Here is a 16927-nt window from a genome sequence, read left to right on the forward strand (position 1 = left end):
TCCCACAATGCAATAGCGCTTTTGTGGTGTGCTTTGGCTACATGACTGGGGTTTGAAATAGGATGATCTGGAGTCATGGACATTGTTAGGGGACAGGGGGCCGCAGTTGCATGGCACTTACCTTGTGTATCTTGTGTGGGTCGGGAGGAGTCCAGCTGGATCACCCCCACGCATGCCTGCGTATTAATGGTGTCCTCGACTCGGTCCTCGAGTGGTGTGTTTGGTGGGACAGTGGGTTCCCCTCCACCTGTCGCAGCACTCTCCCCCAGCCTCTCTGCAATCTTCTCCTTTGCCCGCCCTCTGAGATCGTACCAACGTTTCTTGATCTCATCAACAGTGCGCTGGGTCACCCCCACAGAGTTCACTTTTGTGCGGATGCGCACCCATATCCGCCTTTTATCGGCTTCATGCACCCTTCGGGAGTCTTTACCAAAGAGCCGATTATGGTCCTGGCAGACTCCCTGGATCAAATATTCGAGCTCTTGCTCGGAAAATTTAATTTTCCGTTTTCTTCCAGTGGAAGTTTCTCCTGCAGCTTCCTGTGACATGCTGGGCACTTGGGTGTCTCCTGGTTTTCACCTGTAGGCACTCTGGAGGGGAGCTCTGGCAATGCTGATTCCACTTCAGGCTCTCACTGCTGAATGAGGGTGGAACCTGCCTACTTCCTGGTTGTGATGTCATCACTGTGCTCAGAATGCGACTTCCAGTTTTTGCGATCTCGCAATTAGCGAGATCGCAATTTGCGATTTCGGTAATTGCGAAATCGCAATTTCTACACGGGTATCGGCCGATTCTGCGAATTTTTACCGATTTTTGGGAACTCGCAATTGGCGATTGCGGCCGATTGCGATTTGCTTTTTTTTCTCGCATATTATCATGAATGCCATTCTGCGATTTCTAAATTGCGATTCGCTATTTCTCGCAGATTATGACATTGATGAATCTGGCTGTAGGTTACAGGTTTCCAACTAGGTTATAAGTGCTGCATTTGCCTTGGCTCTGTTTTACCACCTTAAAACAGGAAGTCAGATTAAAATGAATGAATCTTCAGTTTTTTAGGATCCTTCTTCTTTGGCCAACACAGAGAAGAAGGCATTATTAAAATGAAAAAATTAGGCTGAGTCCCTGAAAGCCGTAGATCTGGAAAAAAACATTCTTCAAATTATGTTCTGAGAGCCTGCAGGTATTATCAGTATAGGATTATATCCCCTTTCTGGCATATCAAACCAAGCAGCAAGAAATTTCTAGACCTATCTCTACCAGGTAAGAACTTCCGAAACAAAATCTTAGTCTACAAAACAGTTGAATTCCAGATGAGGACACTGATGGTTTAAGACCACCCATCCATTTTCCACTCCAGTAGGGGGAGCAGTATATTTGCATTTGGCGGAGTGGGTGTCAGTTCCATGTTAAATAATGTATTTATGTGGATATTTTCTTGTTTCAAGGCCATCATCCGCAAGTTCCTCCTAACCCAACATCAAAGCACCAGATTTCCATCCTGAGCAGGGCTCTACAAATCCACTCGCCCGCTCGCATTTGCGATGGAGAATTGATGAGGCGAGTAGGAAGACAAACTAACTTTTGTCCTCTGTCTTTGAAAACGGAACAAAAGTGACAAGATAACAAGATTTAAAGGCATTTTTATTGCTCACAAAGGGAATGAGCAATAAAGATGCCTTTAAATCTTGTTAACTCGTCACTTTAGCTCCGTTTTCAGAGACAAAGGTCAAGTAGGTTGAAGTTGGGTCGAGGGGATTTTCCAAGGTACTAGACCTGCAGGACTAGTACCATTTTTCGAGCCCTGCTGAGGATTGTAACCACCATCCTCTTAACCCCTTCGATGCTTGCCCCCCGTGCTAAGACTTTCTTTTTTTGCTATATGGGATAGTTCGCGCTTAGGCCCCTGTAAATTTTTGACCACATAAGTATCCATGCCAAATTTGCGTCCTTTTTTTCCAACATCATGGGAATTCTAAAGGTACCCAGGGTTTGTGGATTCCCCTGGAAGGGGCCCAGACAGTAGCCAAAATACAGCTATTTCTTTTTTTAAATGGGAAATAAGTGCTGCAAATGAAAGCCTCTGTTTTTTCCCTGCAAATGGTATCAACAAATGGTTTGTGGTGCTGCAATCACCATCTTCCCAGCTTTCAGGGACTCACAGACTTTTGTCAGAAAACCAACATTTTTAACACAGTTTTGGCATTTTACTGGGACATAGCCTATTTTTTCTATTTTCAATGCTTTCAACCTTCTTCCAGTTAATGGTAGAAATGAGTATGAAAGCAATAATGGATCCATTTTAGAAAAGTAGACAAATTCTGAATTCAGAAAGGGGTCACTTGTGTAGATCCTTCAAGGTTTCTTTATAGAAACTAACAGCTGCAAATAGGAAAAAATGAAAATGAGTTGAAAAAACAGCCATTTGTGCCAACATTTTCACCTGTAACTTCTTAGTATGACCGATTGTTTTAAGAAATATACCGTTACATCAGCTGGACCTTTCTGGTTGTGGGGATATATAGGACTTGTAGGTTCACCAAGAACCCGACGAACCCAGAGCCAATAACTGAGCAGCCTCTCGCAATGGTTTTTTATTGTGTACCTGGTATATAGCAATTCATTTGGAAAAATATATCCAGTGAAAAATAGGGATGAAAGACACCTATATATTTTTGAAATTGGAACAAAATATAGAGTTTAGAAACAGTAGCTATTTGCACATTTCCGAAATTGTGAGTACCCCTATACTAGCATGAGAATTATAGGACATTTTTCAAAGTGTCTTCTTTTTTACACATTGTCCTTCATTTGGCAGGAAGAAATGCATTGAAAGTCAATAGGTAATAACAGTTGTTCTACAATTCTGTGTTCTCCAAAGTCTTCTGATAAAAATGGTACCTCACTTGTGTGGGTAGGTCTTGTACCCGTGATAGGAATTGGCCCAAAACGCAACGTGGAAACACCACATTTTTACAGTGAAAACATACCCTTTTTTTAAAGTGCCTAGCTGTGGATTTTGAACCCTAGCTCTACCGGCACCTAGGGAAACCTAGCAAAGAAATACATTTTGGACAACTAGACACCCAGGAGAATCCAGAATGGGGTGACTTGTCTGGTTCTCACCAGGTTCTGTTATCCAGAATCCTTTGCAAACCTCAGACTTTGTAAAAAAAAAAAACACATTTCCCTCTGTGATGGAAAGTTCCGGAATCTGAGTGGATCCACAAAATTCCACCCACCCTGCATTCCCCAAAGTCTTCCGATTAAAAATGGTACCTCACTCGCGTGGGTGGGCCAAGTACCCGAGACAGGCAAGGGCCCAAAACATATTGAGGAGACATTTAAAATTACTGATCACAAAACAACCTGGTTTTGCAAGGGAGGTCACCTGGGTTTTTGCCCCCGGGCTCAGTGGCCATCTTGGAAACCTACCAAACACACACATTTCTGAAATTCAGACACCCGGGGGAGTACAGCGAGGTATAGCTTGCATGGATCCACCAACGTTTTCCTACCAAAATCCCCTGCAAACCTTAAATTTAGCTGGAAAAAACCCACATTTTCCTCATATTTTTGTGTGGAATCCCCGTACTGGCACAAATGTCCTACCCCACAGCGTTCCCCCTCAGTCTCCTGAGTAAAATGATACCTCACTTGTGTGGATGGGGGAAGGGCCTTTGACTGGGAAGAGACAAAAAATATACTCCACGTTTGTATAACTTATGCTTGACACGCCCACTAAAACGTCATGATGCGAACGTGGCGGAAAAGGTCTAATATGGTGGCGGTGTCTATCAGACACCGCCAGCCATATTAGGATGGGCTTTGGGGAATGCCTTTCCGTGGTGACATTGCCGCCATGGCAAGGCATACGGTCTTTGCTTTGGGGGCCCGTTGCGGGCCCCCAGGGTGAAGGGGGGGTGGAGGGTGCACATGGGGGGTACCTATGGTACCCCCCTGCGTTTCAAAGTACAACATGACAGGCACCATGTGGTGCCTGTCATGTTGTGCTTTGAAACGCACAACATGCATTTTTAGCATTGCGGCGGGCGGTGCTTTCAGCACCGCCCTCCGCAATGTTAAAAATGCGGGATGCACCCGCCACTGTGGCGGGTGCATCCTAATTCAACGCACGGGACCTCTGCCATTATGGCAGACGGTCCCTGGCCACGACAGGATGGCGGACGGACAAAGTCCGTCCGCCATCCTAATCGGCCCTTAAATTCTGCCAAAAACAAATGCATGCAGAATCCATGCCTGCTTCCCTCCAAACGTGAGTAATGGTGTACATGAAACACACATCATAAGTTAAGGTTCAACAGTCTTTCTATCTGTGGTAATTCCCAATTACAACATGGTGAAGAGCAGTTAATAACTACAGACCTGTTCACACTCCTATACACGATAAAAGCAAACACAGGTTCATTTATTCAATTTCTGTTAACTCCAGATGTTCATGGTTTTACATATGATATAAACGTGTCTGCCAACTCCATATGGTCATGATCCACATATGTTTAAAACATGTCTTTTGACACCTTTCAAACTAGTATGTGGTGTTTGGCTAATAATCATGTATAGGGGCTTGTAGTTCCACGTCTGGACAATTGAAGGGGTGTTGCTGTGGATAGTACAGCATGTACAGCGGCACTGAGCTGATAGCTTTGAAGAGTCCATTCCACCAATAGCTGTATCTTTCTTCCAAAAAAGGGGATGGGAGGAGGCAGATTGCCTCCTTGCTTTAGAGCCCTTTACACCGTTGCTGCGATGTATAAACTTGTGTGACGAACTGATGCTCTCCTGAGATTGTACCTATCGCGACCAGTTAGGTGGAACCAGTAAACAGTTCATCATGATGGGTTAGTGGGCGTGTCAAGCACAAGTTATACAAACATTGAGTACTCCCATTTGCATTTTTGCCTTTAAGAACAATGAGCGCTGTGAAGCTAGACATCCCTTTTCCTGTTCAGGGGTCATGTAAACTGCCAGCTGAGAACACAACGGGGAACATGTTTCCTTTAAACCTTCACCAGTTGTGTTGGGTTTTCTCACCACATTCTAATCAGTGACCGATTATAGCGGAGAAGGCAAATGCCACACCTTTGTTTTTTAAAACAACTCTTGGGCATGAAATAACACCAACCAAAAAGAAAAGCATACTTAGATGTCATCATGGCGTATCGTGCCTAGTGTGTTTTTTTTCTGGAGGGAAAACGTGGAAAGTTTCTTCTGAAATAACAAGCATGAATGAACTAATACGTAGAAGTCAGATAATTCTTAAAATAAAGACTGTTTAAATGACGTAATCTCCCTGTGCCTTAACAGAAATAAATAAATCGGACTTAAAGTAACATGATCTGGTGCTCAATAAAGCACTCCAAAGCCATCAGGCGGAGCTTGCGTACTATAAATCTTTAAAAAGCTGTCGCCGTTGCGCCCCATACAGCACTGGAGGGAGGGGGAGGAACAGCAGAGAGAGTGGGGTGGCGGGGTAGAGTAGCGAGGGGAGGGAGGAAACAGAAGACGCGCATGACTGCCCATCAGATAAGAGAAAAGGGAAGTGCTCGGAGCAGACGCCCTTGGAACGCCTGTGCGCCGCGGCTCGTCTGCTTTGTGAACACTTTTCTTATCTGTGTGCAGAGAGGAGACGCCAGACGCGTGCACATTGCCTGTCCATGCGCGCACATGGTTTGTCATGTAATTAACAAGGACCTCTTGTAAATAAACTAGAGCTCCTAGAACAGGGTATAATGACAGTTGCAGAAAAGATTCCTATGCAGTTCAATTGGTGTACATTACATCAACATTTTTTTCATCAAGTCGCACATGGTTTGTCTCCCTTCACTAGCAGAAGCCACAACAATGGACTCGCCAAGGCGAAGCAGCGCATGCGTTGCGTTGGCTAGGCAAGACCTAAAAAACCCAGGTGTCTACTGGCTTCTGCCTCCCTTGGGGACAGATGAGCCTGAAAACGTATGGCTGGAGAAATGACCACAAGAATCACCCCTTAATGGGGAGCGACCCTTGCAAAAGGGACCGCTCCCCAATATCCAAAAATAAAAAAAACTGAAATCCCTGTTGGCCTAGTGCGCCACACAAAATTAAAAAAAATCAGCCAATCCCACCCCCCCAGGAGGGCAGAAACGGCCAAAATAATGCTCCCCAAGTGGGAGCGACCCTTGCCCAAGGGGCCACTGCCCACATCCCCCCCCAAAAACCCAGAAATCCCTGGTGGCATAGTGGGCCACACACATTTTTTAAAAATCAGCCAATCTGCCCCCCAGGGGGGGCAGAAACTGCCAAAATAATGCTCCCCTTGCCCAAGGGGCTGCTCCCCGCAAAATTATCCCTGATGGTCTTGTGGGGCAGAATACGAAAAAAATATATGGACCGATCTGCCCTCCAGGGGAGCAGAAACGGCCACAATAATGCTCCCCAAAGGTGAGCGACCCTTGCCCAAGGGGCCTCTCCCCACAAATAAATCCTTGTTGTCAGATTATTATTTTTTAAAATGTCCGGATCTGCCCCCAGGGGGGCAGTCACAGCTTAAAACATTGCCTCCAAAGGGGAGTGACCCTTGCCTAAGGGGCCACTCTCCATAAACCGTTAAATTTAAAATAGAAAAAAAAGAAATTTGCTTGTGTCTTGTGGGCCTTCCTGCTGCGCGATCGTGCAGCAGGAAGGCTCAAAAGAGGCATCGGAGGAAAGGAAAAACCTTTCCTTTCCCCCGATGCCTCTTTTGTTAAAATCCCCCACTCCCTGAGGAGAAACTCACCTCCTCTTTGCTGGACGCTCTAGCAGCAAATGGATTCCAGCGTGTCCGGTAACATGTAATGACATCCGCGCGCAAGGTACTATGATGTCATTAGATGACGTGGGGGGGTCGGAGGGAGTCAGGGGAAGGGCTTCCCCTGCCTTCCCCCGGTGGGGGCAACATAAAGGGCGGCCCACGGGAGGGGGGGGGGGGGGTACCAGGGCTTCCCCCATGGGTGGGTGCTAGGACGGCCAGGGGCCGTACGACTCACACGCCCACCATGATGTCGGACGGCTCCCGGCTGTCCGACGCGTGGAAGGGGTTAAAGAAGCGTGCTGTCAAGCCGGGTCCATGTGACAAAAAAAGGCTCAGGTGTGTACTCCAGTTATTTCTTGGTTCAGAAAAATGACCATAGCACGAATTCAGAACAGATATTAAACATACATCCGGGATCAGCAACCTTTTCTATACCAAACTACATCTGATTTGATAAAAATAGTTGTGAGCTACTAATGACATTGTCACTTGTTAAAGTGTTTACCACATCAGAGGCAGTCACAATGGGGACCATACCTTCTAGAATTACAAGTAGTGAGCACCCAGAATTATGTCCCAATATTGAGTGGTGCCAAAATATTAAACCTCGAATATTGAATAATACAACATCATGAAAGTACATATGTGTGTAGGAAATCTTTGCCCCCCCCACCCCCCAACCCAGATTTTTGCCCAACCAGTTGTTCTGGCGTTAGCACATTATCCCTGCTAACCAGTAGTAAATTGCCTCTGCTCCCCTGTCGAAACATCATACCTTTATTTGCTATATATGACTTAACTAAAAATCTCTTTTATATGGTACACTTTGTACCAATGTCCTGGAAGGTAAAATACACTAGTAGGCTGCAGCTCTTATTGTGTAATCCACTAATGTGACTATAAAAAAAATGGCGCCAGGCCTACCCTTGTAGCCTGACTGCTACAGTTTAAATCTGCAGGCCCACCTGTTAAAATAACCTCTTTTGACAGGTAAAAACCTCCCTTTTAAATATCAATGTAGGTAACCCCTGGGTGAGCCTTGCAGCCCACAAGGTAGGGTGCGTGGTTTTTAAATGTGGCATGTGGGCAACATTAACATTACCATGTCCCTACAGTAACAATGCCCTAAAAACTATTTTCACTGTGGCAGGCATGGATCTCCTATGTAAAAAAAAAAAAGAATACAGATTGAAATACTAATACGGTTATCTCAGGAAATAGGACCAATTTGAAAAACAATGTAACCATTATATTTAATAGTTATTAAGCATCAAATTCAATGCGGAAGTCAGATTTTTAATAAATAATAGGGAAAATTAATGTTTAGAAGACAAATTAGCATAAGTCTTTGCCAGCTGTCAGCCTGTGCTCAGCTTTGAATAGGTGTGAAATGTGTGCCAGGAGCAAACAATAATCCATCCATCACTCTTTTTGTCACCGTAATTGGGACGGGTATGCCTAGACATAAGCCTGTGTACACTGTGTCACTGGAACCAAGCAATACCTGGCTGATGATTCCTAAAGCAATACCGGTCTTAGGTTGCATGTGTTCTCGTTCAGGTAGGAAATGGCCTGGCGGTTCTGGCTGGTGTATTGCTATGGAGCAGGGCCAAGATTGATTTGCAAATGGCTGGTTACAAACTGAGGTAACATGGTGTGCTCAGTAAAGATGAACTGGGATGCGGCCCGAGTAATTACCAGTGGATAAGATTAATTCAAGCATTCCATCCATCGCTTTTTTTGTATACTTGGGAGCAATAGTAGACTGACTTGACTGGGCAAAAATTACTCCTTTGAAGTCGATAGAATGTGCAGAGTAGGGCTGTGGGCATCCTTTTTGATACTACAGTTTCAAATCCTGCTTGGCGGTCTGTTGAGTCACTTGTAACACTTGGGGCATTCTTGAAAGCGAGAGAACTGAATGCCAAGACCATTCTTGAAGATCCATTGTCTAGTTGCTATAGGGCCCTGGTCTTGTCCTACCAAACTTCTGTCTCTGGGTTTGTTGTGGGTAAAGTGCCTTACTCAAACTGTTTATTTGTGTTAGATGTGGGAAGATACCTGGATTACCATAGTACTCACCAGATACATCCCCAGACTTTAAAGCCCAGGTTGAGTGTGACCGTAGACTTTCACAATTTTCCCTGACACGCTACATTTTGGGCCTGTTTGCAGTAATACAAACATGAACCACTAAAAAAGTAGGAAGGTCAAGGCCTGGGAATGTTTACACCGTTGTTTTAGAGGGGCCTGGAGTCACCCCCACACACTAGCTTGTGCGAGGCATAAATGTGGCCTCTACAGATGCTCACTTCATAACTCTTAATGGACTTGCAGAGAATTAGAAGAGGTTGTGACCTGCTGTATGTGACCTGAGAGGATCCCTGAAGGACTGGACCTGTTCCCTCCTTTACCGAGGACAAAGAAGTGGGGTCCATGATCAGTTGGCTGGCCACCTGTGTAGCTACAGGCAGACAACAAGCTGCAAGAGGCCTTTAAATGGAAGTGGAAGTACCTAATTGTCCAGTGGCAACTGGATTCTGCAGTTGGCCTCTGCCTGTCACCCAGTGAGTCTCCCCTGAGGTTATGGGGGCCTTAGAAGTGTATTCCTGTTGGTTGGCACTAAAAACGAAGTCGGAAGGTAAAATCTTTGCCCAGGACAAACCTGGTTGGGGTACCTACCTGCACTCCATCGTGGTTGGCCTCAATGTTACACCTAGGTCTCGGTCTAACTCAACCATTAACTATCATTGCCGCTTTGTGCTTTTTGGCGTTATTTTTACTAAGTTTAAAAAAATTCATATCTCCGATTCCCTTATTGGATTTTTGTCATTTTGACGTAATTCAGTTTATTACTGTTTTGGTACTGGATAAATACATTACACATTACTGTAAGTTATGCTTGCTTGTTCTGTGCCATAGCTGCCAGGGGGTTGAGCTCAGGTTAATTTATTGATTTGATGGGTTCACCCTGCCAAGTGTTGTGATTATTCCCTCAAGTGATCAGTTGCTCACCCCAAAATATAATGCAATTTGTTACCATAGGTAATTCTAGATTTACTGTTCTAAATTCCTCATCTGCATACCTTGAATATAAATATATGTATTATAGGTGTGAGGCTAAAAATGTAAATAAAGCTACAGTTGACTATGTATTCTTACTTTCATGATATTTTGGTAGTTTGTATTGTGGATACAATACTTTGGCTGGCCGATATTACATTTTGATATTGTAGTAGAACGTCAAACCACCCCAACTTATAAAACAAGGTTATTAACGGCAGTGGCAGAAAAAGCTTCATCATAATAAATTGCCTCCACAAGAATAATGAAATAGCAGCATCATCAGCAATTTCCAACTGACACAAAAGAAATACTAAAAGCTGTAAATCTCCACAACTGTGTAAGAATTGTCATTTATAGCTAGACAAATCTCCTGCCATCTAGGTGATTCTAGGTTCTATGGGATCTTGTATTTATATTGTCCTGGATGCTAGGCTACACATAAAGCCCCTGCAACAAGGCCTAGAGGGCCAAAGGTGTTAAAGGAAGAACAGTTGAGAAGACAAACTGTGCTTTACCATTGATATAAAACGTTCTCTAGCATGGCGGTGCGAACATCAGTATTTACTCAGAGAAGTTCATTTTCAACAGGAAATATTATCAAAGTATTTTAACAGTTGCATCCCTGACAGGTTTGGGAGTCCACTTAGGCTGTCTACTGGTTCAGCGACCGTGGTTGAACAAAGAAAGTCCTACAATGTACTACTCCCCTAAGAAGAATAACATCATTCTGATTCAGACAGACAGACACCACCAATAAAATCATTCTGATTCAGACAGACAGACACCACCACCATGCATTAACTAAACAAACAAGGAGGTACCAGGTAGAGAACGCTATCTAGGAAGCCTAGTGGATACGGCACTGGGTTCTTTCCAGGAACCTGTCTCTAACAGCTGTACATGTACCAGTAGTGTTTAATCAGCATGCAGACTTCCTCATTCAGTATTATGAAAAAAACACAAGTGGGTACTGGACGATGAAGTTGTAGAAGACCTCTTCGAAGAGTGGTTAACCCTTTCCCTAGACCTCTAGGCAACACATCAAAACAAAAAATGCTGAGACTTCACGTTCTATTGAACAAAACTGGGAACTCAGTGCAATACCCTTTTGATGAGTTGGCAAGAGTTTTTCTATATGTTTTTCCTGATTCCCCACATACCTTCAGTAATAATTAAACCGCGCAGGTCTGTGGCAAAAATGATTCCTGTAGTGCCATACCGGCTGTGACAGTGGTGATGGTATCTTGGCCTTCGACAGATTCCTCTCAGGCTACATAGGAGATTGTAGGCAACCCTAATCTGCTGCACAAACTTCAGAGGGATATTCAACACACACATTTAGCATCACTAAAGGCAGACAGTATAGACTTCTAAACCTTCCAGAAGATTTTAAAGGATGCAAAACATACATACACAAGAATCTTCTGATCCAAGAAATGGAAAAGATTCTGCCTATGAAGCCAGAAAAATAGATATGATCCTGTATCTTGTCAGGAGGACATTATAATACGTTGTCTGCTACACTCTCAATCCAAACTACACTTGTCATCTATAAAAGTTAATTTGGCAGCCATTACAGTCAGTAGGAAATCACCAAACCCTAAAGCCCTTTTTAAAATTGTTTCCACCAATCAGAAGACTATCTCCAGCTCGGGAACGAAATATTGTTCGAACAACCCTAATGGGTCCTCCCTTTAATCTGATTCCCAAGGATATATTGCAGCATCTTTCTTAGAAAATAACTTTTTTAGTTGCATTCACATCTGCTCAAAAGGTGTGCAAAATTGAGGCATTTCCGCCTGCAGAGCCTTATACTATATATATTTGTTCCTCTATAGTAGGGTGGTTATGAGAACACATCCTTTTTTCCTTCCAAAGTTAGTATCGAATTTCCATATCCATTGTGAATATATGCACTCATTTTCCAGGTGTAGAAATGTACAAATTGCAGACATCTGCAAAGCAGGAACATGGAAATCAGTGTATATATTCATAAGACACTACTCGGACACAGAAGCCGATGCACGGAAAAGGCCTGGAAACATTGAGAAAACCTTTTAAGTAGGAAATCCGCGTTTCACTAAGAGTATCAGTGGCCCACATTTTATGTATTACCTTCTCCACAACAGTTGCTTTCCGTGGGCTTAAATAGTTTTCTACCCAGTTCTAACATTTTTCACTTTTAGTGAAGATCCTGCAAATTTGAAGAAAGGTTTACCTGTCTGTCATGGTAGTTGTATCTGGACTGAGTATGATTTAGAATTCCAGTAGATTCCGATTCTGAAACATCATAATCAAAGGGGTTATTGTGACTTTACCTTTGAGAAATAAGAAATATGGTAGGTGCAAAGCGTTGTTTAACCGCTTTTGTGTTTCAAAGAGTAAGGTTTACCACCCTTATTGAGATGATTCCAATGTGCATCTTTTCCAACCTCTGTAATTTTTTTCTCTGACTTACACTGCACTTTTCTTAGTAGGGACGTGGTATAAACGTCCAGGTCTGTCTTTATGTGCTGTTAATTTGTAAGGCTATTTGCATAGGTAACTGTTTGGCTACATGATTGAGCCCAAGCGCACAACATCCTGTCCTAGGGCTCCTAGTATGCATTTATCTCTGAAGGGCCCTTTCAGTAGTATATGCACCTTTACACAAGACTGCCTATTTGCAAAGGGTGAGTGGTCAGGTTTGCCAGCAAACAGTATTGAGGTGCCAATGGGGGCAGCTCGTTGAACATGGATGGTCCGCTCAAAGGACAGCTTGTGTGCAGAGATAGATAATGAAAGGTGTCAGAAAAAAAAAGAAATGGCTCGACTGTGTAAGAATAGAAATGACAGAAATAAGGTATGTAAAGAGAAGACAGGCTGTAAATGAAGATGAGCAGAAAGCATGACTACGCGTTTCGGGATTGTAGGGAGCAAGAAGAGACAGAGAGGACCAGGCTAGCCTGGGAATGTATAAACGAGACTCCATACTGACCCTCCGGGAAAATGTAAACAACAGCATGCTTGCTTACGTACATCGCGAGATTGTGCTAATCACGAGTGAGGGGATTACTTCTTCCCAAACCTAGCAAGAGATAAATGACAACAATGTTGAGGTAGTTATAGAAAATATTTCCTTGTCAAACTACACTCTTGATTCCACGGACATCAAAATATAGCCGATATTAGTTTAACCCATTCATAACTGTGCCTAGTAATTCACTATTCAATCCATAACAGTTAATTTTGAAAAAAGAAACAATTCAAATCCATTTTTTTCAACTCGTAGCTGTACAAAAATAAATTATTACATTTAAAAAATAGCTTCAGTTAAACTGTGTTTAAAATATGATAATGTTATAATGTTATTAACAAGTGGAATCCTTACAATATATCTTGTTAATTTCCATAAACAATTCAAACCATGTTACTAATATATTAATACGTTTCTAGATTAATTAAATAGCTGTTCCACTCCATTGTAAGTGCCCTTCAGAAATGCTTGAGTGAAACGCACAATGATGGAGTCCATGTAGTTATTTGAGATGACAGCTGGAATTTTTTTTAACTCATGTTAGAGGGAGAGTTGTAGCGATAACCCTAACCTGATGTCTACAATTTAGGCATTTTTATACTCCTTATTTACTCCCCTATTAAATCCATATGTATTACCAGACAAATAATGTTATTTGAGAACCGGAGTAAGACCTTTAACTGTTGTCTATAAAAGAATGTTACAAAAAAATCCAGAACTATTATTGTTGATTTTTAAAAAAAAAGTTTATTGTAAATTTGACTTAAATTTACCAACAATGCTCAACTTGAAGGAGAAATGAAAATCAGCTTGCCCAAAATCTTTGAAAGAATGATATGAGTGATTGCAGTTAGTCAGATGTAGCTCTCTTCTTTATAAGCAGGACATACTTGCAGATGGATGGCATCTTGCTGATTGTTAAGATGGTCTCTTAACCGCTACAGCGCTACCGCGTTTTCCCGCTGTGCGCTGATTTAAAAAAAACGGCCGGTTTGTGACAAAGCCAGCTCGTCATCCGCGTAGCGCAGGTAACGCCCATGATGAGCTGGCTTTGTCATCCACATCGAAGGGGTTAAATAGTGATTTAGTTAATAAACAAGCTGGGTACGCATTCAGTGTTGGGTGGATTTACTTAAGTATAATCTGCTGATCACATTATTTACTTTTGTACGAGACCATACCTTCTTGTTTTCATAAAACAACGAACCCAGAGGCAGCTGCTGCATCAATTCAATACGTATTACCTCTCCGAGGTACACAGTCTTCCCTACACATTCTTGAACAATGCCCTTCTCGCTGAGTGGGTGGAACGTTGTACATAGATGATTAAGCTGTGTTGCCTTAAGCAGGTGCCAAAATGCAACCTGCCACAATAGACTAGTTCCCTTTGAGTTGTCTGTCCCCTACATTTAATCTTTTTTCCCTTTAGAGTTTGTTTGTAGGTTCCACCGCCTGCTTTTAATTTTTACAGGCTAACTGTTTCCAATTTGCGGTACATACCCCGCTTTTCACCAAAGAATAATGTTTTTTTTTTCTTTTTACCTCGTGACATACACGATGAAGCAACCTTTCATAGGTTGCATCTTTAAGCCTTTTACTGATGTAACCAACGTTGCTGCTTTTTGGTCATCAGTGACTCCCAGGGTGTTGTCAAAACCCCACACTGTACAAGTTGTGGTTTAGGTAAATCTCAAGACACCTCTGGTAGTACTTTGCCATCTGGTCATGCTTCTCATAAGAGATAATCAGGTCCCAGTGGTGTCTGTTACGGGTGCAGTATTGACATTTCCAACATTGTTTTTGTTTGCATACTCTACCTAGAGGCAACTGATGACATCTTGGAGGTTACGCTCAATTCGATGAGTGCAATTATAATCGACCCAAGGGCATTTTTCTCACTTGAAAGTGATACATTAGCAGTTGGAAAGATTGGGGCACAGATTTGTTAGCGCTGGTGGGGCAAAGAGAGGGAGGCCGTTGCAATTTGCACTTCACAGGATGGTGACTAATTAAACCCTGGAGTCCTTCAAGACCCTGAGAACATACCTGTAATTAAATTCACTGAGTCATTGACAGGTGATTAGTCACTAACTAAAATTATCTTTCAAAACACCATCTGCAAGAAGTTCCGAGTAGGAAAGTGTGCCGGGGACTTGATGGTGCTAAGGTAATTTGTGATGATAATGATTTACTTTCTTTATTCAGATAATAGTTGTTGAGGAGTGCTGGGTGGCACAGGCTCATTGTGTATTAAGTTGAATTCTTCAAGATATAGGGCGTAGAAATGAGTTTTAACTGTGTAGAAGCTGCCTGTACTAGGGAAAGGATTGCAGAATATTTCACTTGACACTAGGGGTGGAATGCAGACTTACTGCAGCTGGAGCCTGCAACTTCAACCGCACAGTGTTCAGGCACCCTGTCACCTGTACTGCAGCTTCAAAGTTATGGATCCGGAGTATGCAGGCTGCGGTACTACATCCTACTTATGCAGTTGTATTTTTAGTAATACTGGCGCATCAGTTGCAGCATAGTTAAACTTAAGTTTAACTTTGGTAGGGAATTGAAAACAATGTTTTGCCTTTTTTTACTGTAGTTAACAAGCTTTCGAATAACATCCTGGAGATTGTTTGCATGCTAGTGTTAGTGAACATTGAAGAAGGACTTCTTAGTCGAGCACGTTTTCTGAAGACCAGTGTATTTGTTTTTACATGACTTCCTTAATAATAAAAAAGTAAGTAGCTTAAAAATAGGCTAATAAAATGTAATTGAAATGTCCCATACACCCAGAACTATATGAAGCATTTACACATATTACGGTATGGATTTAAATCATATTATAGCTTTTTAGAGCTAATCAACCTTTTTGGAACAGTTTTTTCGAGGTAGTACTTTTGTATTAGAATTCCAGTGTCATGTTGTTGTTTTAGATTTTTCAGTAGATGCTGTTTACATTTGAATGAAACATTTATGGCCCACTGGCTCTATACCACTATTCTCCCCCCACAATGACAGAGGTAAGCTAGCTCACAACACAACGGTACACATCTTTCTCCAGCTTTTTGCCAGCCTGTCTGTGATATATTTTGTGCAAATTTACTTCACAATTATACCTGCTTAATTTTTCTACTGTCTCTTAGCATGATCCTTTCTTCTTACATTTAGTTTTTTTAATATAATTATGTCAAACGGGTTTATTTGAATTTTTTTAACAACCCACATATAACTAATTATGTTTTCGGGTTTATAAATTAATTTGTAAATGCCAACTTGCCATTAAAAAAAACGAAAACCATTTACATTCTTCTTAAAATCATTACAGAACAATAATTAAATCCTAATTCAAGAAAATATTCAGCCTGTTACAAGGGACATAGATATTACAGATCTCATCTCTGAAATCCTTACAAAGTGTAAAACACAATTTCATTTTCACTTATCAGATTCCCAAGTACTCTGATATAACAGCTTTCAGGGCGTTGTTGATGCAGATCATGTGTAGCTGCCTACCTTCTTGATTACTGATACATCAGCCACATCCCTATTAGTGTATTGTGCTCTTTTTTCCACTGTACCTTTTGAGTAATAAATAACGTTATGATTCCCTGTTTGTTTTATCTTTTGATGAGGGTTCTTTGGCCGACCCACTTTTCAACAAATGTATTTCACATTGAAGCAAAGGACAAGTTTTTTTCATGTAGCATTCTAAAATTCTGATGCGTTCTCCTCTCACTTTTCTCCATGAAGAAGAGAAGAAACGTCGGGAACGTGAAGACCAGATGTACCGTGAACGCCTACGTACTCTCTTTATCATTGCTGTGGTGATGAGCTTGCTGAACTCCCTGAGCACAAGCGGTGGGAATATTTCCTGGAGTGACTTTGTGAATGAGATGCTGGCTAAGGGAGAGGTACAGCGCGTGCAGGTAGTCCCAGAAAGTGATATCGTAGAAATCTATCTTCACCCTGGCGCTGTTGTCTTCGGCAGACCTGTAAGTGTCTTCAACTATTATTGTAAATTATTTGGTCATATGGGAGCAATTTTATTTGGTTTATAC

General features: G+C 42.3%; 1 protein-coding gene across 1 annotated transcript in view; it reads left to right on the forward strand.

Annotated features, from left to right (window-relative positions):
• Positions 1–16927, forward strand: part of SPG7 (SPG7 matrix AAA peptidase subunit, paraplegin) — a 329497-nt gene that overhangs the window by 56593 nt on the left and 255977 nt on the right. Inside the window, exon 4 of the mRNA XM_078670829.1 lies at positions 16620–16861. Within this exon, the coding sequence (XP_078526955.1) occupies positions 16620–16861 (242 nt within the window). The remainder of the gene's footprint in view (positions 1–16619; positions 16862–16927) is intronic.

This window comes from Lissotriton helveticus, chromosome 12, assembly GCF_964261635.1.
Source record: "Lissotriton helveticus chromosome 12, aLisHel1.1, whole genome shotgun sequence".
NCBI lineage: Eukaryota > Metazoa > Chordata > Amphibia > Caudata > Salamandridae > Lissotriton > Lissotriton helveticus.